The sequence below is a fragment of the Uloborus diversus genome, chromosome 2 (assembly GCF_026930045.1).
Source record: "Uloborus diversus isolate 005 chromosome 2, Udiv.v.3.1, whole genome shotgun sequence".
Taxonomy (NCBI): domain Eukaryota; kingdom Metazoa; phylum Arthropoda; class Arachnida; order Araneae; family Uloboridae; genus Uloborus; species Uloborus diversus.
In genome coordinates this window covers 1,132,633-1,159,895 of record NC_072732.1, presented here as the reverse complement: position 1 = coordinate 1,159,895, position 27,263 = coordinate 1,132,633, and the positions used below count along the sequence as shown (strand labels likewise).

The 27,263-nt window shown below is 33.6% G+C and overlaps 2 protein-coding genes across 3 annotated transcripts in view; one reads left to right on the top strand and one right to left on the bottom strand.

Moving 5' to 3' along the window:
• The first annotated feature begins 32 nt into the window (after positions 1–32).
• On the top strand, positions 33–9,333 carry LOC129217121 (pyruvate dehydrogenase E1 component subunit beta, mitochondrial-like). Its single transcript, XM_054851374.1, has 3 exons — positions 33–135; positions 2,765–2,906; positions 8,924–9,333. Exons 2-3 carry the CDS (start codon positions 2,822–2,824, stop codon positions 9,070–9,072), a joined length of 234 nt encoding a protein of 77 aa, XP_054707349.1. The 5' UTR covers positions 33–135; positions 2,765–2,821; the 3' UTR covers positions 9,073–9,333.
• An 848-nt stretch (positions 9,334–10,181) lies between these two features.
• The window catches only part of LOC129217673 (non-structural maintenance of chromosomes element 3 homolog), a 57,269-nt gene continuing 40,187 nt past the window's right edge, over positions 10,182–27,263 (bottom strand). For both annotated transcript variants that reach the window (XM_054852002.1, XM_054852003.1), the window contains 5 exons: positions 26,663–26,763; positions 22,804–22,886; positions 22,675–22,717; positions 14,386–14,566; positions 10,182–10,328 (listed from right to left, as the gene is read on the bottom strand). In XM_054852002.1, the coding sequence (XP_054707977.1) occupies positions 10,242–10,328; positions 14,386–14,566; positions 22,675–22,717; positions 22,804–22,886; positions 26,663–26,763 (495 nt within the window). In that variant the 3' untranslated portion in view covers positions 10,182–10,241. The remainder of the gene's footprint in view (positions 10,329–14,385; positions 14,567–22,674; positions 22,718–22,803; positions 22,887–26,662; positions 26,764–27,263) is intronic.

Below are 27,263 nucleotides of genomic sequence, written 5' to 3'. Positions count from 1 at the left end.
AAACAGCGGTGTTTTTAAAGTGTCCCGTTGTTTTGGTCTGCAGGTGGACATATCACGTTAGTGGCTCATTCCAAAGCAGTGGGGACCTGTCTAGAGGCTGCCAAGGAGTTGACTGCCAGCGGAATCGAGTGCGAGGTGAGCAGTTTTTTGAAGAAATCTGCGGCAAAAGTTATCTTCTGAACTGTGGGGCTTTTGTTTGATCCAGCGTTTCTTTATTTGTGTGATAAGTGCAGGGGTAGAAGTGACCAACTTTTCACATATAGGACATTTTCCGCAAAAAATATAGGACAAATATAGGACACATTATATGAATAATTTTGCTATGAAAAAAGAAATAATATATATCATACATTATTTATTTATTCTTATCAATGATTTTGTTTAAAAAAAACCCCTCAAATAAAATTATTCCTTACATCTGAAATGACTTTCCTGTAGTTGAAAGAAGAATTTTTGAAAAAAAGTGTACTTTATAGACTAAATAACTAAACGAAATTTGAACAAAGATAATTTTTATTTTTTCTTCCTCACTCATGATCCAAGTACTAATTCCACTGCTCTTAGATTTTATATCTAAACTGAACTCTTTACCACTTGTATTAAGAACAAACAGAGTTTGAGAAAGATCCTTCTGATGTTTTTCAGAGTTTTCTTTATGCTTGAATGTTTTAGCATGCTGCCTCCATTGCGAAAATACACTATTGCTTATGGGCACTGAACAGTTGCAAAAATGGCAAAAAGAGGTAAAATCATCTTATCCTTTAGTGCACCACGCACCAAAATTTGTAGAATTAATGTCCTCCTGGTTCAACAACAACAAAAAACGGAAATATAGGACATTTTTCAAAAATATAGGAAATATAGGACGATTTTGATGCTTTTCTTGAAAATGTAGGAAATATAGGATATATAGGACTACTTCAACCCCTGTAAGTGGAACCCTTTTTAATGGCCATTTTCTTCCTGGAACACCAGTTATCCTCAGGGACCAATTTACACACTTGGGTGCCCCGGGGCACTGACAAATATGGTGCCCCCCCCCCAAAAAAAAAATATGAAGGTAATTTTTGGATATTATTTTAATAGAAAGAAAACTCTAAAATAACTTTCTGCGTTCCTTTGTTTTCTTGTAGTAAATTCTTCTATAATGTCCTTATAACCAAGTTTTGCTTCCAAACTTCCTTCTATTAATAATAGAGCTAATGAAGATAATTTACTATCAGAAATGAGAGTACGCAAAGGACACTTAGTTCTCTTCAATAGCGAAAATGATCGTTCTCCACTACAATTGGAGATTGGCAAAGTCAAAACAATTTCAGGGCTGTATCTACGTTGGCAAAAGTATCCATTTACCAAGTTTATGGTTTTTTTTTAAACTTTTCGGTCATTAAACTTTCTTTTCCGATGATTGAACTTTTATGAATAAATTCATCCGGAATAAGATTCCTCCAAATCACAGGAGTAAGATTTTTAAAGATCTTTTGCATTTTCTCGAATATTTTGCTTGTTGTATTCAAACGGCAAGAAAATTTCTTGAATATGCCATCACAGGCTGACATCCTGAATTTTAGTTTTGTAATCAAATTATCAAAGATTACATAAAAACAGGAAACCTTGAAACTTTGCTTAGAGTCTAATATGACTTCTTCACATTGTCCATCATGAAACTGTTTTAGAGTTTTTTTTCCTGTCTTTTTGCTCAAAAAAAAGACAAATTTGGTGCCCCGGGCCCCGAATGCCCCGCCGTAAATCAGTCCCTGGTTATCCTTTGAGTGCAACATTCTAGAAATGGTTTATTTTCAGAAAAAGCTTTTTTTGTTTAAAAAAAAATATTTTTTGACTTAAAACACTAATTTAAAAATTAACTCAAATTTCTCTGAATACTATCTACAACTCGTTTCAAAGAAAATTTTAAAGTTTGTCGCGAGGTCCAATTGGCCGCAAACATGAGAACATATGAAGAATACTTGACTATAAAATAAAATTCTTTTATTTACAATTTAAAAACATAGACGTCGTACATCCTGCCACCAGCAGGTATGCAAGTGGGAGACAGAATCTAGCAAATAAGCGACTCGCTTATAAATAAATGTTTTTTCTGTTGCCACACGCTCGGTGGCTAAACTTTTCAGGATAAAGTAAAATTATATGCAAATTTGACTGAATATGCAAAAATAATAAGTCCTCCACAAGTTTTTATTTAAATGATATGAGCAGTTTCTATTTTTATTATGACAGATACATTCTTAATGTCAGGCTTTCTGGAAAAAAGTTGCATTCTCAGATTGGTCTGACAGATAAGTTGAAAACATAAATTGACTTGCAAGTAGTAAAAATGCCAAAAAAACGTTTCATGACAATGGAGGACATTCATCTTTAAAATTGCACCAGAATTTCACTGGATGGCATTATATTGAATTTCTGGTACAAGGAAGAATCATTTACCATGTCAATAAAAGAGTGGTTTTATAGAGCTGACATAATTGAAGGTCACACATTGAAAATAAAATGGCTTTTTAATCCACGATTGATATTTTCTCAGCAGAAAACACTCCTTAGACACTTTACTCAAACCTAATTTTTAAATGTCTAATTTGACCGTTTTGTAAAAAAAAATATGAAAATGCAAGTTTTGTGGAACCCTTGAGTGATCTTCATAGGAACCCTGGAACACAATTTAAGAAACGCTGGTCTAATCCATAATTTACTTGCACGATATGAGACTTTTTTTCAGAATTCAGGTTCGATTCTGTTCTCTCCGCAGGTGATAAATCTGCGCACCTTGAGGCCATTGGACGAAGAGTGCATCCTGCAATCGGTGATGAAGACTCACCACCTGGTGACTGTGGAACAGGGCTGGCCACAGTGCGGGATCGGCGCAGAGATATGCGCCAGGGTCATTGAAAGTGAGGATCTTTTTAAACATTGTGTAATCGAATAAGTTATTATAAGAAGTTAAAATTTCTTGACTCGCTTTAATATATTTTCAGAGCTGCCAAGTGCTACAAAAAAAATTGTAGTTTCTGTCAACATTTTAGTTAAGTCTCTCTAGAAAAAAGAAAATCTCTTACATAATTAAAAACTGTGCGTACCTATGTATCTATGTATGTTCAAGCTTCTTCTCCCGAAGGACAGTGAACTGACCATCGAACCAGGTATCGATGGATTCCTCATCTTCCCGTCTTCATGTATGGATATTTAACATAATCCTCCGATAATAATTAGGGGAGATATCCATTAAAAACTATTAATTATGACTCTTAGATTTCAAAATCAAATCCCTATTTTTCGAAGGCTTTCCTCCATTCAAATGATTATTCAGTGCTTCATCTCCACTTTCTGCAAACAATGCTTTTATTAAAATGTATAGCGGTGAAGAAAATCATTGAGATGAAAGATCTGTTGCCATTTTTTTTTCTCGAATATGAACAGATAAAACTCTTGTTTTTGTTTTGAGGCTTTTCCTGTAATCAGGGGATTTAAAATGTTTACTTTTTTGAGTTTTTCCGCAATCTGCCGCAAAATTTCACTGATTTTTGTTTTGGTTCAAGCCTGAGTGTTGAACTCGCGTCACTTGACATAACTTTTATATTCGAGGTGGACCGTGCAAAGCCGGGCGACGCAGCTAGTAACAGTAATAATAACCTACTGTTACTATTTCTTGCACTAAAATATGTTTCTGCCAACAAACATCTCTTCACGCATGATCACATCATTTGGACGATTCTTTCGATTGAACTGGGTTCAAAAATTCTAAGTTCCCATTTTCAATAACTGCAGGAGTAATTTTTCTCGAGTTTTTTGCATAAATGATCTTAATTTTAGGCTATTGCCTGTTCCACCACGTGTGAATACGAGTACGTAATCTGGCGGGTTTGAGAGCTTCCTCTCTCTCTCTTACTATTTTATACCATCATGTGTGTCTGTGTTTTGTCCAGCCCAAACCTGTTAAAGAAAATGGTGTAGACTTTAAAATTTTATTTGAAAGATGTATTTCGCATAGTTTTAAAACTGTGCAGCTCGCCACATGTGACGAGATGTATTTTGTCAAACGAACTTTGTTCCTGTGGAACTGGACTCGATGTCGTTGAATTGATCTTGAAAAGCTTTCTGTACTTAAAACTCAATGAAAAGGATGTTAAACAGACATCCTCATCAAGTGCTTTTTTGTGTATACTGCAATTGCGCTAAACACGTTTTCCGAGGTTGGAGATATTTTGTTCAGGCCTACAGTTTCTACGAACTGTAGCCTTGAACTTTGACGCTACGAAAATGTGTCCAAAACTTAAGATTTTCTTCTTTTCAATTCCTACTATAAGTCACTCTTCCTATGCAGTGTGTTCCAATTTAACCTGCAAGATTTTTATTTTCGCAACGGTTAGTCCTACATGTATACTTCCAATTGCAAAAATGTTCAAAATCAGATGCAGGGTTAAGATGTTGAAAGTTTGACGCGAAAAGAAAAATGAGTCAAAAAATACAAAATGTAACTTTTTATACGGGCCCTAGGTCCCCTAACTAATGTTTAGAGAAATAATCTCCATTGAAAAATAATTCCAACACAAAAAGATTGAAATCAGTACCACCTATATTCACCCAGATATGAAACGCAGCGTTTAGTGACTTTCACCATTTGGGGGAAAATATAGCGGTGAACAAGTGTTTAAAATAGCGTTTGCATAGACTGTGGTTTTTCAAATTGTTAGAGGTTTTGTTGGATGCTTCTTGTTTATCGCAGCATGACATTTGCATTTGTTTTTGAATTGCAATGAAAAATATAAATACTTTTTTTTTACTTTGATGACCCGTCATTCGTTTCAAAGAGTGATAAGTTCCCATCTCATCTTCTGTATGGTCCCTTAAAACTTTAAACTGGAATATCTCCTTGAGTTTTGGTCGCACAAATGTCAAATTTTTAGAGTCAGTAATAGTTTTCAATGGAGATTATTTCTCTAAACATTAGTTAAGGGACCTAGGGGCCGTATAAAAAGTTAAATTTTGTATTTTTTGACTCATTTATATGTTTGCTTCAGACTTGCAATATCTCAACTCCAAATCTGATTTTGAATATTTTTACAATCGGAAGTATGCATCTAAGACTAACCGTTGCAAAAATAAAGGTCTTGCAGGTGAAAACAATATATTTGTATACCTTGTTCAAATTTTCAATTGTTAATAAAAAGCTTTTTATTCATCCATTCAAGTTCAAATACATTCTTAAAAACTTTTAATGGATGGCACTTGATATTAATACAGTAGACCCTCATTTTACGCGGGGGTTACGTTCTACGGAAATCGAAACCGCATAAATTGAGATCTAATACTTGTGGTAAAATAGGGGTTTGGTTCCGTAGATAACGAAATACTTCATTCCAGTGATGACTAATTGTGTAATTAGTTTAATGTGTACATATATAAACTTTTATGCACAACATGTATAAAGAAAACACAAATTAATTTCGTGTCCTGTTTATGAAGAGGAGCTGGCAATGATAGTCCTTTGGCAGTCATTAAGAATTTTTCTCTGTCATTCTTTGCAGAGCATTGACACATCCATGATCGCTTACGTCATTTCCACGATAGAATCTTCCTTCACCAAGAAATCAGATAGATCATTTCTATTGTCTAGGAATGGCTCAAAAATTTCAATGTGAACATTTTTGGTTGTGCGTCATCGATGTCGGTATCCCCGTTGGTTTTGGCCTCCTTTGTCACTCCTAAAAGCTCTTCTTCCAGTGAGTTCTGAACTGTGTGAGTTTAATAACTTTACTTCTGGAAAGAGCTCTGGAGCCAATCGCATAAAATGTCTCCAGTGACCCAAGCTCGATTATTATAACTCCAAAATGCAGTTGATTACGCGAAATCTGCAATCTTTAGGAGTTTGGGTTTTGAAAGAGGGGAAAATGCTATCTGTTTGCATCGCCACATCTGCGTAAAATAAAATAAAGGTCTATCTATATCTATAGGTCTATATCTAAAGGTCTATAAATATCTATAGTTTGGCACTCAACATTTATTTTAAGACGAAATCGATTTTCATTAGTTTTCCCCCCTTTCCCAGTGCAGTGATTGAGCTGTTTCTCTTTTAGTTATTAATTATTTTGGCATTATTAATTCGTTATACATAACAGTTTTCAGTAACTTTTATTTCATTTGGAACTGAACTGATCATTTTAAGTGTAATGTTATGTGTTGACTAATAGTATTCGCTGCAAACAAGTTGAAACAAGCTGCCGTGTATATTATGCTGAAACTTACAGCCTATACTACATTTCTTGCAATAGTGAAAGAAATTAGAGGACACTATGTTTCTAAGGAATTCCGAAGGAATTTAGAATTTCAAAAAGTTGCTGTCTTCGAAAGTTGTCCGCCGCTAAGCTATACTAAATAGCCAATTTAGAAATCCAACACTGTAGTAAACTAAACACTAAATTATTTTCCCACTTTACATTCTTAAATCAATATGATAGAAATAAGTTGTTTTCTCAAAACGAGTTTGGTATTTCAAACTGTCTAAGTAACGTCAAAGCATTATTAAACGGATGTCACCACAAATTAAGAGGGATCAAATTTGACAATCCCAAAAGTTTTAAAATTTGAATATTTTAAAGATAGTATGTGTACATAAAAGAGAAAACTAAAAATCAAGATTGTTTTCATTTTAAAAAGGGGATCTTTCAAACTGGCGGAACTCTTATTATTAGTCTATGATACATATTTATTGTGATTACAGTAGAACTTTGATTATGATAGCTAATTGGGACCTCCTTGAGCATGACCCCTCCCCCCCCCCTAAAATGGCAGTCTGTATCCACCCCTAAATGAGAATTTGTTTTTTAATTTTAAATTTTCTGAAGAGCATATTTCAGGTGATTTGTAAAACTCAAATGAAGTCATTGGTATCTGGTAAACTGCTACAAAGAGTGGCTCAAGAATTTTTAAAAACGCCAACATTATGACAAAGTTTAAATTCACCTTTAATAATGAATTATTTTAAACATCAAAAATTATGTTTGTACTAGCTGCGTCGCCTGGCTTTGCACGGTCCACCTCGAAAATAAAAGTTATGTCAAGTGATGCAAGTTCAGCACTCAGGTTTGAATTAAATAAAAAAAAAAAAAAGTCAGTGAAATTTTGCTGCAGATTGCGGAAAAACCCTAAAAAGTAAACATTTTAAATCATATGATTACAGGAAAAGACTCAAAACAAAAACAAGAATTTTACCTGTTCATATTCGAGAAAAAAAAATGGCAACAGATCTTTTATCTCAATGATTTTCTTCACGCTATACATTTTTATAAAAGCGTTGTTGCGGAAAGTTGAGTTGAAGCACTGAATAATAATTTGAATGGAGGAAGGCCTTCAAAAAAAATAGGGATTTTATGTCGAAATCCAAGTTTCATAATTAATAGTTTTTAATTGATATCTCCGCTCATTATTATCGGAGGATTGTGTTAAACAGCCAAACATGAAGACGGGAAGATGACGAATCCTTCGATACCTGGTTCGATGGTCAGTTCACTGTCGTACGGGAGAAGAAGCTTGGACATACATAGATAAGCTTAGTTTTTAATTATATAAGAGATTTGCGTTTTTTTTTTTTGAAAATATGGTTTTGTGACTATTCATCCTTCTTTCTGGCTGATTATTAATTCTAATCACTATTTGATACTGTGCACCTCTGACAAGTTGAGCTGTGGTGGTCTTGAGCAAGTCCATTTCTTTCAAGGGGGAGTAGAGTAAGAATATTGGGGAGAAAATCCTGCACCCCTCGCTATGTCTTACCTGAATTATATTATTCGCCAAATGGGCAATTACACTGCAAACTAAATCTGCAAGTGCTTACTGTCTGACCACAGATTCTATGGAAAGACAAACATCCGTTTTACAGCCGGAAATGGACGACTCTATTATTTTTTAGGGATTAAAGCTTTTGCAAAAGCAGAGTCCCATTCAAATGAGCGGAATATGCGCATCAAATTTTTACTTTCCCCCCTCATTCAGATAGATTCGTCTTATCTGGACGTTTAAAAATTCCATACAATCCGTGTTTGGACCATAAGCCATTTTTCCTCATCCCTGTTCCAAGAAATGGAATCGTTTCATCCATAGACTAATAATAGGAGTAGACCGAGCTATGGTAACCCTTTTGCTGCTCATAAACCAAACCATGTGACTGATGGATATCCTAGCAACAGCGGACGTTGATCGTAGCAGACGATCAACGTGAGCGAGAAATAAAATAAATAGAATTGTTGAAACACGGAAGAATGATCTTTTATGGAGTCCGATTTGTAAATTTGTTATTCTAAGTTGTAAATATTTTGTTAATATAGTGAATTTTTCGTTTGGATAGTATTGTGCATTTTCTTTATTCAATTTCAATAACTCTCGAAGCAATTAAAGATGCAAGCGACCAAGAAGAATCGGCAGACGGTAAGATTTTTACCTGCAATTTCAATTTAAGATACCGATCAGTACATTTTTGCGTTAACGCAAAATGTTTATGCTTTTACGTTCACGCTGACGCTGACGTAGCAGTTCCGAATGAAATAAAAGTGACTGAAAACTGCGATCAAAAACTATTACTAATGTCAAAATAATGCATAACTAAAAGAAAAACAGTTCAATCATCTCTGCACCTGGAAAAAAAAATTATAATAAAAACACATTACGTCTTAAAATGCATGTCGAGTGCCAAACTATAGATAATCCTGCCATCTAGCAACCATGCCGCCAAAGTTTTCGCCGAGCCTTCCACCAGTCACATGATGTATCCATGAACCCATTTTTTCATCAGCAAGTCCGGGAAAGCTCGGTCTACTCTTATTATTAGTCTATGGTTTCATCGGTTTGGTAGCGGAGCTCAACTTGCCAGAGGGGGTTTAGCAACCGGCGGTAATCGAAAGAAATTCCGTTTCAGGTCCAGCGTTCGACTACTTAGATGCACCGGTGGTACGAGTGACCGGTGCAGATGTACCGATGCCCTATACCAAGAGCCTGGAACCCCTGACCATACCGCAAGCTCAAGACATAGTCCTTACCGTCAAGAAAGTGCTCCACGTGCAATAATCCAGATTCCTCTATTTCGGACTCTGCGCCATATCCATCGTAGTGGATCCTGCAAGTAAGCCAACGAATGCCCCCGAATCTATTTTTTAATAGGAACGTAGAATCCGAAGCATTGTACATACATCGCAACTATTATTTGTAATGATAGGTTTTCTACGATGCGGCCCATATTTCCTCCTCGATTTGTTAAGTTTGAACATGTTTTATTTCTTTGTTTTGATAACCATTCAAATCAGAAGTAATAAAAATATTTTATAATTACGTCTCAGCTAATCAATCGATTCTCTCGGAAAGTACAAGTCAATAGATGAATCTCGACTAATAATTAGGAGTGGGGGTAAAGTGGTCACGCATCAAATATATCTCTTTGAAATAAATGGGAAAATGAATGTTTTTATTTTTAGATTTATAAAATTTGGAATCACACGTTTTAAATTCAAAATTTTAATACTAGCAAATTTTATTTGGTTCTGAAACATTTTAACCGAATTTCAGTAAAGCCCAAAGGGATGTTAAGATTTTATTTGAATTACCAGATTGGTTGTAGAGGAGTCTTCCCGCATGTCTCAAGAATGCTTCTGCATTTACAGCTAAGCTGGATTCATTTGACATAATATTTTAGAACAATTTAAGTGAGATGGGGTAAAGAGGTCACAAGATTAGGTTTAACATATACCCTTCTAAATTCATTTTACCTTAACTTATAATGCAGTTTGGTTAGATTTTGATGACATGATTGCTATCATTTCCATTAACAAAAGTGGCACTCACTTAAAAAATAAAACTAGATATTTTTAATAGAACAATTATAATTTAAGGAATATTATATAAATAATACATTTACTTTTCAGTTATTTTTTTACAATGCAAGAATAAGTAATATTAATGTAATCGGTACGTATAATTTTTATATTGTAAATATTGTACTTTTAAAAAATATTGAATATATGTCATGATATGCATCATGCATCGACCAATAAATATATTGGTGATCCCTACTGGAATGCAATTGCTTGCATTTCTAATGGCGACTCCACTAAATCCAGATTTGGTATAAACATCGAAATTACAGATGAAATTGTTCAACAACATTCAAATACCATGAAAAATACTTATTTAATTTACTAACAAAAATATATACACCTATTTATATATACATGCGAAGAGAGTCAGTCCTCTTCCTGATTCTCTCCGGCAGCCTCCTGGGCATCCTTGTACTGCAGGATCCAGTCTTCGGGAACGGTATCTTTCATGACCTGCAATGGAAAAAATAATTTCCTCCATTGTTATCAATAACGGCAACAATTTTTGTTAAAAGCTGTGTTGGATCTCCCAGGGTTCGTAGAGACAAATCGAGGGCTCCGCAAAGCTTTCATTTTTTCCCCTTTTCATTGAAGTCTGTTGCTTGAAAAGTCGATAAAACTTTTAATCAGTATGTCCCAATTACATTAATATTATGAACAGAAAAAATGCTTTTAATGTTTTAGTTAGAAATAAATCTTATTGTTTCAAAAAGTGTTTCGTTCATCAACGAACTTCCAACCACCGAACACTCTGCAAAATACCGACTCGAAGATTTTAGATGTCTGTAGCATCGGCTAAGACAACATTTTAGGTTATGAGCAATTGTATGTTCTACTATGCTAGTGTGTTGGAAACTTAGCCGAACTTGTGCATTTTTTGGCCAACCATGGACTTGGATTTCTTCATTGTTGTGATACTGGACTTCGTTTTGATCTGCCGCATCAACTGATTCCGATCTGCCGGGCGAAATGCGATCCGAAAGCTGCTGGAAACGAGAGTTCATTTTCAATAGGTATAGGCAATTTTTTACTTCGATCGTCAGGCAACTTTTTGATCTCCAAAAAATCTTTGTGCAGTAGAAATCTTCTAATCAATGGGAACCGAACCCCATTTGGATAATTAGATCCAGAAAATGGTATAATTAAAAAAATAATTGAGTGTATGTTACTTAGTTGTAAAATCTTATATCTTTAAATGAGCAATTCTTGTGGGTATGTATATATTTTGTATCTCGAAAAGGCTCTAACGATTTGGATGAAATTTTGGATTTAATTGTAGTTTTGCATTCTAAGTTCATCTACATCAGTGTTTTTTCTGTAAAAACGCAATTTTTTTAAAAAAAGTTTTTTAATATAAAGTCTAATTAAGCCTTGAAGTAAACTGTGAATTGACGCATCGGGCAGACGATTTGCAACCTTAACAATGAAAATTTGTCTCTTCTCGCTTTAAAATTTTATACTTGCTTGGGTTGCCAAGCTTGGCTGATATTGGCCACTTTGGCTAATTTCAACTTGACTGAAAACAACTTCAAAAGCATTATGTAAGTCGATGTAAGGCTTTTTTTTCTTTTTTAAGTGAAACTATTGCTTGACCATCTTATTTTATTTTAGTTTATCTATTTATTTTATTTTTACACTTTGAATATTTTAGCATGTTTTTTAAATCACGCATCTAAATTTTATTTCGAAGAAGCGTATGTCTTGAGATTCTTTATGTTTTGTTAAGACAGTTGTTATTTGTTGGAATGGTTTGTGGATCATCAGTTTTGATGGATATCATGCTGTATGTAGGATAAAATCGTGAAACGCATCATAGTATGAAAGGAAGTATTTGGTTAAAAATCGATTTCATCATAGCTAAACTAAGGTCAAAATTACCGACAAGAAAATTGTATAGTGGAAACAAACGTAACAGATAGTTTAAAGCAAAATGTTGATTTAATTACATTCAAAATCTTCTTTGTTTGTTACTTTAGTGTTATAGGAAAGTCGAGTGCTTTATATTTCTTTAACGTGAAGCTTTTCAAGTATATTTGGAAAAGTGTTGAACCTTAAAAAAACATGAGTTGACAAAAAATAATTCTTTTAAAGCCGAGCGAGGCTCAGTCATCCAGGTACTATTTTATTAAAAATGAAATAATAAAATAAAATCACAAAATTACTGAATAATTAGTTGAAAATGGGGTTGATATTACGCTAAAAAATTATAATTTAAAAATAAATAAATAGAAAAATAAAATAAAAATGAATTATTAAAAATTCTAAACAAATTTTCAGAACGTATAAGAATTTTCCTTCAAATTCAAAAAATCCCCCATGGAAACTGAAGTAAAGGGGGACATCCCCCCCGCCTAGAAATGGAACCCTATTTCAAACCCTGGTGTCAACAATAAAAATCACAACAGATTTGACATGAGAATTTACTTTCCATACATATAAAGCTTATGCAAAATAATAACATATATACCACAGGTCTCATTGGCATTCAACCATTTTCGAGGAACGGGTCGTTTAAAGGTACTTGAAGACATTTTTTAGGTTATTTTTTTACGAAAATAATAGTATTTTTAAATCAGTTTGCTTTAGTTGCAATTAAACCATTTTCAAAATGTTGCATAATAAGGTGTCCATAACAAGGATGAAACACTGGTTTTAAAAACACTTCAGAATATGTTCTTTGGCTTTAAACTTCTGTTCAAATTATGAAAAAATACTTTTAAAAATCATAGTTTACTTTAGGTGTGGTCTATGGTTAAACAACTAGCAACATGGGGCTATAACTGCAAAAAAAAAAAAAAAAAAAAAAAAAAAAAAAAATAATTTACCACCTATTGTCCTAAAACATGTATAAAAATTGCAGGGATGCCTTACTTTTAAAGTAATAGTAAAACTTGATTCGTCATAGAATCAAAAGTAATGGGCATTTTCAAGCACACAAAACTAAAAAAAAAGAAAAAAAAGGAAAGAGACAACATTTGCGAATGTCGAAAAACTATCTTCGCTTCCCATCAGATGGGTGCATTTACGAGTTTGAAATGGATTGAAAACATCTTCAGTGATAATTTTCTGGGTTATTGGTAATGACAGAGTTTCAAATTTGTCTTACAGTATTTTATATGACTATTGGGTATGGTGCAAAATGGCAGAATGATGCATTTGAGGGTCAACGGCAATAACTAACTGCTTACGCCAAGACAGCCCACTTCGGGTCAGTGTTGCCAGATTGGGGGAAATTTCCCCATTTTGGGGAAATCTGGTGCTCTTTGGGGAAATTTTGGCGAAACATGTTTTGAGGGGAATATTTTGGGGAAAAATTTTTTCTTGGGGGAAAAAAAACCTCAAGGAAAAAATATTTTTTTTTTGTATTTAGATTCGCGTCAGGAAGTAGTAGTTACATTGTTTGTATCAAACAGCATTTGATACAAACTGATTTAGCTTTACTGAGCTTTATGGAATTCAAATTTCGCATTATGTGGAATATTATGCTACGGGATTTGCATTAATGTTCTGCGTGAGTAACTAGTTGATATGTGAAACGGGTAAAAATAAGTGTGATGAAGAACGTTCTTGGATAAATATATACAAAAATAATAGTTTAAATGTACAGTACATACAGAAGCAGAGAAGTAAATGCAAGTAGAAAAAAGAACATTTGGCTATTTTTATCTTTCGGTCAGGCGCTTGTATTTATGACTAGTGGCACCTGCAAGGCTTTGCCCGTAGTAGAAAATTAAAAGGTATTTTGGTTCCCCTGTATATTTACAAATAATGCATGATGAATTTCTCGTCAATAGGCTTGCTCACGTTACAGTTCCACGTATGATAGCTTGGTAATTTACTCGTCCATCTTATGATAATTTTGCTCGGGAAAATGTTCTTAAAATTGGAATAGAAAAAGAACAAAATTGAATTTTCGAAAAATTGCTTAAAGGTGCACACCCCCATGCTACAAACTAATTCTTTGCCAAATTTCATGAAAATAGGCTGAACGGTCTAGGCGCTATGCGCGTAACAGAGATCCTGACAGACAGAGAGACTTTCAGCTTTTTTATTAGTAAAGATAAAAAAAGATAAAGAAAAAAAAAGCGAAAATGGGAAGAAAAAAAAAGTTGGAGAATTTTCAAAGAAAATTTGGCTATTTGGGGAAAACAATTTTTTCAACAGACAAAAATATTAGAGGAAGTCGACTCATTTTCTGAAAATATTAGTGGACAAATAATTTTTGAATTTAGGGAATTTTGGCAGAAAACATCATGTTTTGGGGAAAAGTTGGAAGGGAATTGGGGGAAATCTGAATCTGACCATCCGGCAACACTGCTTCGAGTTTGATCGAACATGGGTAAGAGCCACTGTGCTTACTGCATGGTAATTTCACAAAAGCAAAAGACAATTTGATAATTCATTAACTGTGAGCATATTGTCGCTTCAGAGCAACAGTAAGACTTCTAATCCCAGGAATAACAGTAACTGTTGCTCTGAGGCGAGGATATATGAGACGGAATGTTCTTGCCTTGCATGCGAATTCCAGGATGTCCCTCTTGTCGACCTCTTGCAGCGCCCTCTTTCCCCAGGAGTACTCCACCTGGGGGGGATCCTTGCTGATGCTTCGGCTCTCCAGGTACATCTGTCTCACCAGCTCTCCGCTGATCAATTTTTTCACGTCCCCAAACACGGGATGGGGCTTGCGGGAACTACGGGGAAACAAAAGAAATAGCTCAGCACAACAAAGCGGGGAAAATCCATCAAAAAGGTCAACTTTGTCGAAAAAAGGCTCACTGTAGAGGCTCGTTGGACCGGTCTCGATAGTTTTTATGCTATTACTATTATTTATCAGGGGTGATCGTGACTCCATGAAAAAATACCTGAACTTTTTTTGCCCAAGAAGAAAAAATGTTTTGATGGGCATATATATATACATTATGTGTATGTACACATTATATTATGTATATAAATCATTTATATACATCATGGTTTAAGCTGGGTTCAAAAATTCTTTAGCATAAAAGCTAAAATTGAGGGGAAAATGTTAGCAAAATGGTACACACTCATATATTTATATATGACTCAGTGTGTTTCATCTCCAGTTGAAAATACAATTCATATTTCATCTGTGACATCTTTGAAGAAATAAGTACAACGGCTATTTTTTTAAAACATAAAATAAAAAAAGAAAACACGATTGGTGTTTAGAACGTTGCAGTCTCCTCCTCCTAATAAAGCAGTTACTGGGGGGACATAATGCTGGATAAGACTAATAGTTATTAAACTTAATTGTAGTTTAAACATCTTAGCTAAGATTTAAAAAGATTAAGTTGATTATCGCCATACATGCTTCCTCTCTAGGATCATAGATTTCTTCTTTTTTTTAAAAAAAATTAATTTATTTTTTATTTGAGCAAAAAAGCGAAAATGCATTGCTTTATTTTCGCAATTCAGATAGTGTTTTCGCATTATGCGAAAAATGCGACCGTAGCAGAAACCCTGATATACATAATTATTTATTGGGGCTAAAACTCGAAGTTTTAATTGGATTTAATATGTGCATGGTGGGAATTAAATTCTTTTAATTTTTCTCATTTCTTAAAATTTTTCCAGGATTCTTATCTAGCCTGTATTCAATCCCCCACCCCAGCTGTTCTTCGATAATTACCATAGAGTTTACAAACCATGACCGTAGCTTAAGCTTTATACCAAACAAAACGTCTTCCATTTGGACTTTTGGCATTTCATTAATCGCCCTAAATTTTACAAAAGTGGGTTTTTCTGAAAATATAGAAGTTCCGGTATTTTCGAAGATGAAGATACCGGAATTCAAGATGATAATACCGGAATACAATCACCCCTGTATTTATTTAAATTTATGACCAACACATCGCCCCCATAGTCTTACAAATCCTAGAACCGAATCACATGGTACAGTTGTATTGAACACATTTTGTTTCAGAAACAAATTTTATCGCTATTTTTTCAGTGCCGAGTCATTTTCATTAGTCTGCAACTTTATTTTTTAAATGTTTTGCATGAGCTAGTATGTTGTGGCCATCACGAAACTTTCTTCTATATCTTCCTTATAACTCTGATCCCTCCCCATGCTTAGCGAGGAAGCAATATTCCCAACGAAAACAAAATGACACATGCCAAAACTTGGCAACCATCCAAATTCCTGATTTATCTCTAAAGCAATGCAAAGAATGAAAATTGAAAATTATTTTAAAAGCCTTGCTTGAATTAATTAGATGTTTTATTTGTTAACAAACATAAAATGGCAACAGTTATTAATTTTAAATCATTGCGATAACATTTCTGATTATTTCTTAAAAATTAATATCACGTGAAATAAGCCGACGACAGTATTACAATTCATCATTCTTATTGTTACATTTATAAAGCTGTTTTTATTTACACCCAAAAAAAATAAAATAAATCAGCACCTCTTGGAGCGATTGGAGTCAAAATAGAACCAAAGCCTGTTTACGTATGGATTCACATATATTCCAAATTTCCACCAGAACGTAGCATTACTTCTTGAGATAGGGCACTCAAAATGGAAAAAAAGAACGGGCGATTGCGCTACCCCCTTTTTAGCTGTTGACACCAAAATAAAATCAGTTCTTATACCCACTAAGGGCTACTTGCAGATAAATTTTTCTTTCATTCCGTTCATTATTTCTTGAGATACAGCAGTCACAATTGACGACAAAAAAACGTTCTATAGCTCAACCCCCGTTTGAGTTATTGACATCAAAATTGAATCAGGACCTGTTTCTATTAGGGGCAATATATAGACCAAATTTTGTTTGATTCCTTCAGCTACTTCCTGGGGAATAGCAGTCATGCAAAACTCAAAAAACGCCCCATTGCTCCACCCCCCCTTGGAGAAATTCGTGCCAAAAACCAATGGGCACAAGTTCACATATGTGTATCGAATTTCTTTCGATTTTATGCGGTAGTTTTTGCTGTAGAGCGGCCACAAAAAACTGGTCACATACGTACATGACACACACAGACATTTTCCAACTAGTATGTTGTGGCCATCACGAAACTTTCTTCTATATTTTTCTTTTTCTTTTTTTTTTTCTGATCCCTCCCCATGCTTGACGAGGAAGCAATATTCCCAACAAAAACAAAATTACACATGCAAAAACTTGACCCAATGTGTGAATTATTGCAAAAGCAAAGCAAAGAGCGAAAATTGAAAGTTATTTTAAAAGCCTTGCTTGAATGAATTACAAATATTTTATTTGTTAACAAACATAAGATGGCAACAGTTAAAAATTTTAAATCATTGAGATAATATTTCCTATCATTTCCATACAATTAAAATCACGAGAAATACGCAGACGACAATCTATTACGATTTATCTTTCTTATTGTTGCATTAATAAAAATATTTTTATTCGCAAAAAAAAAAAAAAAAAAATCAACACCTCTTGGAGCGATCGGCATCAAAATAGAACCAAAGCCTGTTTACATATGGATTCACATATATTCCAAATTTCAACCAGAACGTAGCATTACTTCTTGAGATAGGGCACTCACAATGGAAAAAAAGAACGGGCGATTGCGCTACCCCCTTTTTAGCTGTTGACACCAAAATAAAATCAGTTCTTATACCCACTAAGGGCTACTTGCCGATAAATTTTTCTTTCATTCCGTTCATTATTTCTTGAGATACAGCAGTCACAATTGACGACAAAAAACGTTCTACAGCTCAACCCCCGTTTGAGTTATTGACACCAAAATTGAATCAGCACCTGTTCCTGTTAATACCAACATATGGACCAAATTTTGTTTGATTCCGCCAGTAACTTCCTGAGGAATAGCAAGCACGCGTAACTCGAAAAACGTCCCATTGCTCCACCCCCCTTGGAGGAATTCGCGCCAAAAACTAATGGGCACAAGTTCACATAGGGGCACATATGTGTACTAAATTTCGTTCGATTTCATGCGGTAGTTTTTGTTGTAGAGCGGCCACAAAAAACTGGTCACACACAGACGTGACACACATACATACACACACACACACACACACACACACATACATACACACACACAGACAGACAGACATTTTCCAAAAATGGTCGAAATGGACTCAGCACACCTCAAAACGTTCGAATCCGTCAAAATTCGAAATTCGAAAATTTGCACGAATCCAATACTTTCTTCTATATATTAGATATAGAAGAAAGTAAAAATGGTCGAAATGGACTCAGCACACATCAAAACGTTTGAATTTGTAAAAATTCAAAATTCGAAAATTTGCACGAATCCAATACTTTCTTCTATATATTAGATTTAGAAGAAAGTAAAAATGGAGTAACAGATTGAACTCCTCTCCTGAAGTAAGTTCTTCTAGTTCATAATTATTTGGGTTTCTTTATCTTTTTGTCATAAAGAAAAAAATTAGGACAGCATTTTTTTGGACCAAGGATGTTGGATACTTCAATCTTTTAAAAACCCACAAAAAAAAAAAAAAAAAAAAAAAAAATTCTGGTCATAGTAAAAGTGAAGTTGATGAAGACCCCAGACATACTAATTCTTGAGAACATGTAGCAATACATATTCTGGCATAACTAGTGCAGAAGTAGAAGTTGGTCAATTTAATATTAAAATATGTTACATTGATCTTTTACTTATTTTTTTCTTTCATGATAAACACAAACGAACATAAGTTAGTAACAATATTGAATAACAGTTATCACTAAAATTATGATAGAAGTTGTTCTCGTAATGCAAACCAATATACCCGGTGCTGGTCCGCCTCAGGGTTCTGTTAAAAGTTCAATATCAAAAAAATTAATGAATTGAACACTTTCAATAACTAGTATGTTGTGGCCATTACGAAACTTTCTTCTATATTTTTCTTTTTTTTTCTGATCCCTCCCCATGCTTGACGAGGAAGCAATATTCCCAACAAAAACAAAATGACACATGCAAAAACTTAACCACCATCCCAATGTCTGAATTATTGCAAAAGCAAAGCAAAGAGCGAAAATTGATAGTTATTTTAAAAGCCTTGCTTGAATGAATTACAAATATTTTATTTGTTAGCAAACATAAGATGGCAACAGTTAAAAATTTTAAATCATTGAGATAATATTTCCGATCATTTCCATACAATTAAAATCAAGAGAAATACGCAGACGACAATCTATTACGATTTATTTTTCTTAGTGTTGCATTAATAAAAATATTTTTATTCGCAAAAAAAAAAAAAAAATCAACACCTCTTGGAGCGATCGGCGTCAAAATAGAACCAAAGCCTGTTTACATATGGATTCACATATATTCCAAATTTCAACCAGAACGTAGCATTACTTCTTGAGATAGGGCACTCACAATGGAAAAAAAGAACGGGTGATTGCGCTACCCCCTTTTTAGCTGTTGACACAAAAATAAAATCAGTTCTTATACCCACTAAGGGCTACTTGCCGATAAATTTTTCTTTCATTCCGTTCATTATTTCTTGAGATAAAGCAGTCACAATGGACGACAAAAAACGTTCTATAGCTCAACCCCCGTTTGAGTTATTGACACCAAAATTGAATCAGCACCTGTTCCTGTTAATACCAACATATGGACCAAATTTTGTTTGATTCTGCCAGTTACTTCCTGAGGAATAGCAAGCACGCGTAACTCAAAAAAAGGCCCATTGCTCCACCCCCCCTTGGAGGAATTTGCGCCAAAAACTAATGGGCACAAGTTCACATAGGGGCACATATGTGTACTAAATTTCGTTCGATTTCATGCGGTAGTTTTTGTTGTAGAGCGGCCACAAAAAACTGGTCACACACAGACGTGACACACATACATACACACACACACACACACACACACACACACATACACACACACACACAGACAGACAGACATTTTCCAAAAATGGTCGAAATGGACTCAGCACACCTCAAAACGTTCGAATCCGTCAAAATTCGAAATTCGAAAATTTGCACGAATCCAATACTTTCTTCTATATATTAGATATAGAAGAAAGTAAAAATCTGGTATAGTGAGAAATGTTTGATGAACCTCATGGTAGAAAATCAAACTGCTTTTTTAGTTTTTTTTTTGAGATAAAAAATGGGAAGTGGAAAAGCAGATATACATGTCCCATCTCCTTTTGAACAATTTGTTTATAAGTGCAGTTACTACAGGAAATGATCTTGGGGATCCCAACGTATCTTTAGTCTGTCCCTACGGAGAGAAACGGGACCTTAATCTTAAGCTGTAAAGGTTGAAATTAAGAATACACCAACTAATCAATCATTGGCCATTCTGGCCAATTTTAATTAATTGGCTTTATTTTAAATAAAAATTACTTTTGCCTAAAACAGTGTTGCCCTATCATTTTTTACCCAAAGGCAGCAACTCATATCAAAATGAATCTTGCGTCCTAAACCCATATTAAATTAAAATTTTTTCCTCTTGGATAAGGTGGGAAAACACAGAAAAGGAAGGAAAATTACGCACCAAGAACTGCTGTTATTCTTACTACATATTTATTTTATCAATACAAAGCTTTCCTGTCTTTCAGTTAATCTTAATATTGTTTTATTTAGGGTTATTTTAAAGTAGCCAGTGAAATTTAAATTAAAAATATGAGAACAGATAAAATATAGGCGGTTGCACAAAATTGGGGGGAAAAAAAAAACAAAAAAAAAAACATTTTTTTACTTCAAATCTTCAGTTAAAATTTTATTGCCTGCTTTAGAATTAACTTAAATTTTACGATTTTTAGATTAACTGTAATTTTTGAATGTTCTAATCAAGAAATTACGTAATTATTTTATAAAATATTTTTTACAGCAAACCAAGCTTGTGGAAAGCCTTTAGGGTTTAAAAAATAAATAAATAAATAAATTATATAAAGATTTTTTTCTTATTAAATTTATTTGAGGTGAAACTTTCAGAAGTTTAAAACATATTTATCAGTTTCCTATCCTTCTTTAAAAAAATAATAATAAAATGGTGTTGACTTTCGTTTAAATATATATGTATTGCACATAGAGAGAGAATAGCTTATATTTAGCATTAATCTTTTTTCAATAAGGCTGATTTGTATGCTCGAATTTAAAAGCACTTTTGAACAAGTATAGTGGATTTTTTTTTTCTTTTTTTTTTTTAAATGATGCCCACAAATATATGCTTGGTTAAGTTCAGCCCTAAAATTAATTTGTTAAATTTATTGACAATTCATTTCTTCATTTTTTGGCTGTTTTTGGCAACAATCAAAAAGCAAAAGTATAACTTTACTATTGCTATTATTTTTCATTGTTTTTGGAAACAATTAAGGTATCTGACTGCGTTCGAAGACATTTTTTTGAAAAATAACCTGGACATTTTTTAAAATGTTATTTATTAACTACATATGTTTTAAAACTATGAAAAAAATGTAAAAACAAGCTTTTAAAATATTGTTTTTTAAAAAAATGGACAAATTTGAAGAAAAATAACGAAAAAAGTGCCTTACACTAACAGCTATGGACAAAATTTGGTTCTAATCACACAAATATTTGTAGTGATACATTTGAATGACATTAATGTGTTTTGCTCTAAAAGTTTTATTATTTATTTAAAAAAAAGTACTGAAATATAGCCGAACAAAGTTCCTATACTGGTATTTTTTCATAAACTAATGCCTTTGTTTAAACTTGTCTGCATGGAAATATTACTTAATAATGAAATTCAACTTAGCTTTTAGAGGAAAACATCAAGCATATTACAGAGAACTATCTCAGAAAATTTCACATCAATACTCAAATAACGTTTTGAGATATCATTGTTACAGTAGACAGTCTTCTTCAAAAATATCGTTCTTCAGAAAATGCGTTTAAATGCAACTTCCGGTCAGGAGTTCAGTGTACAACTTCAGGTGTAATTCACATAGAGTAAAATCTAGGACAGTTTTGGAAATCATAAAAACAATTACGAATATTTCATCAAAAATGTCGATTTTAACGCAGTCGAATACCTTAGTTAGTAAGATAAATAAATACCTTTGTGCTGAATAGTAAAGTCAGACCATACAACGTAAGTAGAAGCACAAATTTTTAAATTACAGCAGACACGTGTTTCGGCGTTACAGGGAACGCCTTTTTCAATGCAAAAAATAATGAGCTTATGGATGAAAAGCCATCCGACAAAAGCCAAGAGCAGATAAGCATGCAGCTTAAAAGATAAAAACAACGGATTAGCCAAACACCAATGACAAAGTTATAAACCGATCAGGAACCAATAGGAATGCAAGCAAAGGCCAGGAGCTTTCTCTTAGGTACGAACCCAGAAAGAAAGAATTCAATTGGACAAGGATTAAGCCGAAGCTTAAACAAAAAGAAAAGAAATTGTCAGTAACCGTGAACCGCAAGGAAAAATAAAGATAAATAGAAGAAAATTGGGGGAGGGGGGGGGGGTGTCAATCAGGACAAAAAGGTAAAAATAAACAAAGGAAGATAGATAAAAATGAGTGGGAAAAAAAGGGGGGGAATGGGGAAAGGACAGTATTAAAGATATGGGAGCCAAATGTTAGAAAAATATGGAACTGCACTAAGATCGTTAACTAAGTTAGAACTGTTCCTCAAAATATGAAAGGATTCCCAAAAGTCAAGATCTGATGAATTGGGGCATTTTTGGATAATCTGATAAGAGTTAAAATCAAAAGAGTGATACTTTACCTTAGTTAGTACCCAGATGCAAAATGCAGGCATTATGACAGAGAATGTAAACAGAGAAATAAGTCTTAAAAAACAGGGACAGATGTGAGCCCTGCTACCATAATTAGGAACTGAGAAACAAGACTTACGTGGCATCTATTCCCATCGGTTTCAACGCCACCCAAAGCTCATCTGGAAGGATAAAGAGACAGAAATGACAACTGCATGGGGGGACATTAATAGCAGGACAGTTACAGAAGAAAAGTGTATTTATCTACCTTCGGGTATCACATTTTCATTCATGAAGATGACGGTCAACAGGAACAAGAGCAAACCTCGCTGCTGGGTTTTCAATCTGGAACTGCATAGGAACAATAAATACATTTTTTGTGTATATATATATATATATATAAAGACAATGAATACAGTCAGGGCTGAAAGTTCCCGAGACAAAAATGTTTAAAATAAAAAGGGGATGCGCCCCAAATTTTATTTTCGCGTAAATAAAAGGATTGAATATAGAGCTTCATACTTAAATATTAAACATTATTTTTTTTTACAAATAGTGCTCCAACATAGAAAATATAAATAAACACATAGAATATGACTGCTTAAGAAATAAAATTATAACTAATTGCCTCACTTTAATTAATTACTTAAAATTACTCACTTTTACTATTAAAGATAACCAAAAAGTTATGTGCTATATTTTTTTGATGTATTAATACATCAACAATATAACAAAGTAATACAGTCGGACCTCCATGTATCGAAGTAGCAAATTGCCGAAAAAAAATTCGATACATAGAAACAATCTTATTTTATCCTAAAAATCTCCTAAAACATTAAAATTAAAGCTAATTTTCGTGCATGAAACCCAATTTCTAATTTATACGAGCATCGGATTAAACGAAAGTTAATAACTGAAAAATGAACAGAAATTACATTTTTGTGCCTTCATACATCTTCATTCTTCGGAAGTTCAACTTGATTCGCAATATGAGGGGATTTTCGTTGGGCAATGTAATCGAGAGAAAAGTAAAAAACCAATCTACTTAACGTGAATGATTTTTACTGAAGCTAAAAAGACTAGGAATTATAATCAACAGACAAAAAGGATAACTTGAAACTGATTTTACAGTGTTACTGGCTGCAACTAAGATTTGAAATAAACTTGAGAGAATTTAAGAACTCCAGAACGGAACAACAACCTATCTACACACCCCTCAAACCCAGATTTCTTATGAATTTCTCAGCAACCTTTAGTAAACACAATATTCTCCCCTAACTTTCATTTTTCATGAGACAAACAGTCTAAAGTGGGGGAAAAAAATGTATGAATGTCTCGAAATTTTTTTCGATAAACAGAGATTTTTTTGATATATAGAAACAATTTTTCTATGTAATGAACATAGAAATTTGCTGGGATTTCGATACATAGAAAATTTCGATATGTGGAAGTTCGATATATGGAGGCTTGACTGTATTATTCCTTTTTTACTTGTATTTCATACTCATAAAAATTACTAGTAATGTAACTATATTAATTCAGATTGAAAGTGCTTAATAAAATAGTAAAGATTGCTCGGAAAAGAAGAAAATGTCTTATGACTGCATTGACTAATGCATATCATTTATTTCTGATGAATCATATAACTGTAAAAATAGCTAATAGAAGAAAAATGAGTAAAACAGCTAAATGCTAAGTTAACTCCATTTTAATTGATAGAATTACAAACTGAAATGTTACATGTAAATCATGAAAGAAGCATTAATTTTAAGGCTACATATTGTAACAACAATGCAAGAAAATAAAGAGAGATTTGAGGATGCATTTACTATTTTGAAGACTTTAGTTTGTGCTAATTGAATATACTGGACACATATCAAAATATCGGATATTTTTGAAAAGAATTTGTATGTAAGATGTTTACATGGAAACATATTAGGGATCAGACACATATAGACTCATTTCTGGAGGGAAAATTCCCTGTGTAAAAATGTAGCTTTACAACCAATAAACAAACAGTAAGAGTTGAACAGTCAACTCTTGTTAACTTGAAGTCTCGAGGGACCAGCTAAAACCTTCGAGATATGGGATTTTAATGAATTTGGAAAAAAATGAAAACTTTGAGATAGAGAAATATTTGAGTTGTAAGGCTCCGGGTTATCACATGAGTTGACTGTATAAGAACATTAAAACCCTGATAGTTTCCCCAAATATGTAAATAAAATAATGTGAAACAAAGAAGAATTGATTAAAACTGAAATAATAGTATGGTGACTGAATATTTATATTTAAATTTATAAAGAAAAATACTTCTCATTAACATTCACTATTTGGACAATATAAGATAAAATGCGCAGAAGTTCAGTGGAATAATAAATATTGATGACATTACATTACATTAAAATTGCATGTCAAAATAACTTTTGCTTTTTTTATTTACTTTTTAAAAAAACCTTGAAATTAAAATTGCCACCAGTTATCATGGCTTGTTAATACAGTAAACACTCGATTATCCATGGAATAGGATGGCACGGTAATAGTGGATAAGCGAATTCAGGGATAACCCACAAGTTTGATAAAAACGATGCTGGGGTATGAAATAGCTGAGGAGATCAATAGCAATTGCATACATTTCAAATATAGCTAAATCGATAAAAGCGTATGTAAAAAAAATGCATGTTAAAGCTAAGAAAGGATAACCCATTATTACACACATACATGAACAAATCGTGCAAGCAAATTAATGGCAATAAATCAAGCTAGATTACACCAAAAACGCAAAGGGGAGGGGAATTTTTCTAAGACTGGCTCTGGGTCACTCATTTAGGCACGTAAGTGTACATAGTGAGCATCCAAAATTCAGAAAGTAGGGCGGGTCTAAAAATTGGTTTTCAACTAGCTCAATTTCGATGACAGTGGAAGGTTTGCTGCCATTGAAAGGGAGGCAGAAAGAAAAAAATATGAATGTTAAAAAATAAATTGTACACTTGTTAAGTTTAAATGTGGGCCTTTATCTACATTCAGTTTATCATCGGCGGATATTTTTTTTTTTTTTTGAAAGTGATAATGGCCATGGATTATCAGGAGTTTGAATTGGAGTGAACAATATATGTATTTTAAATTTTCAGAAAACCAAATAAAGAGTACCCGCATACTTTGCGCATTCTGTTTCAAGCAATCATAAAGTTTTGAAACAATGACTTTTGATGTTTTTTCTCATTTTTTTCTCCAGTCACTTAGTGTCACTTCTTCAATACTTAACATTTTAAAAAAATGCTTCCTTTTGTAGATGGTAATAGAGTAGATTTTAAGGTATCTCGGATTAACAGGACTTGTTTTGGAAGGATAATATTGTATTTAGAGTAAAACTGACCCATCAAGTCCTGCCTATTTTTGCAAATGTGAGAAAAGTAACTAAGTCTTGAAAAAATGATTAATAGTGACAAAGTACTAAAAAGGCGAGAAAAACAGAGTGCCCTGAATTTGTGAGAAGACCTGTATTACCCAGCACAAACTGCATAATATTTCCCAAATGCGCTTCATTTTGGATATGCAATCGGCTCCAGTTTTTGGACACCACTAGCCAAGGGCAGATCCAGAAATTTTTCAAGGAAGGGGCGATTGATTTTTATTACTTACCTTTTACTATGCATACTGATTTTAAAGTATTGATCACAAAGGTTTTGGACTTAAGTTCCGAAACAGTTCCGAGATAGGGTCCCAAACACGGACCACCCTTCTCCCAACATCAATGAAACTCGTCTAAATTCACGTTTTTTGTACTTCATTTTCGAAAAATTACAGGTGGAGAAGACCCTCAAGGGAGGGGCGATCGCCCTCATCGCCCCTCCCTTGCATCCGTCCCTGCCACTAGCACAGTATTACAGACCTTGACTACATACTTGGGGGCTCGAAAAAAGGCTTATAAAGGTTTCATCCCATGGAAAATGAGACATTGGTATCTCAACACATCGCATCTATATTTCATTAAACAAATAATAATTCGTTACTTTGAAAACATGTTACTGCTGGAAAAATCACATTTGATTTCTCAATTTCCTGTGATGATGAAGTGACAAAGTCCGTTTTCCACGAATTGACCCTAGAGAGTGCGAAAGAGGACTCACTATTGACTCATTTCGTGCACTTCGAGCTCCGGCTTCAAGATGTTGACCAGCATGTAGGCATCTTTCTGGTCTTTGTCGCTCAGCAGCTCGAACCCAAAAGTCTGAAAAGGAGATGAATCACATTCAAGCAGGTAGCATTTTAAATTTTTCTGAGAAGGTGGGCCGTAGAACATACACATTAAATACATATTTGTGTGCGTGTATATAAATACATTTATGAGAAACAGAGGCCTAATAACATTTGGTTTAAAAACATTCACTTAAAAATGCACTACACCCAGGGGAGCAACCAGAAAATATTTTTAGGGCGGGGCACAATTTTTTTTTCACGACACACTATCAACGTCCTCTCTTTCTTTCTCTCTTTACATCAATATATATATATATATTATTATTATTAATATCATTTTGTAAAATTCCTTAAACTTGTTTAAGTTTTGCAATTTATTCAAAAACTGTTGCAAAAACATTAATTGTTCTTATGCCAGAATTGAAATCATGTTAAGAATAAACTTTAAAGTACTGCCTGCTTACTTTGGAACCACTTCCTTTTCTCAAAAAGCGTTCATCTTCATTTGAATAAAAAAAAGAGTATTTTTGA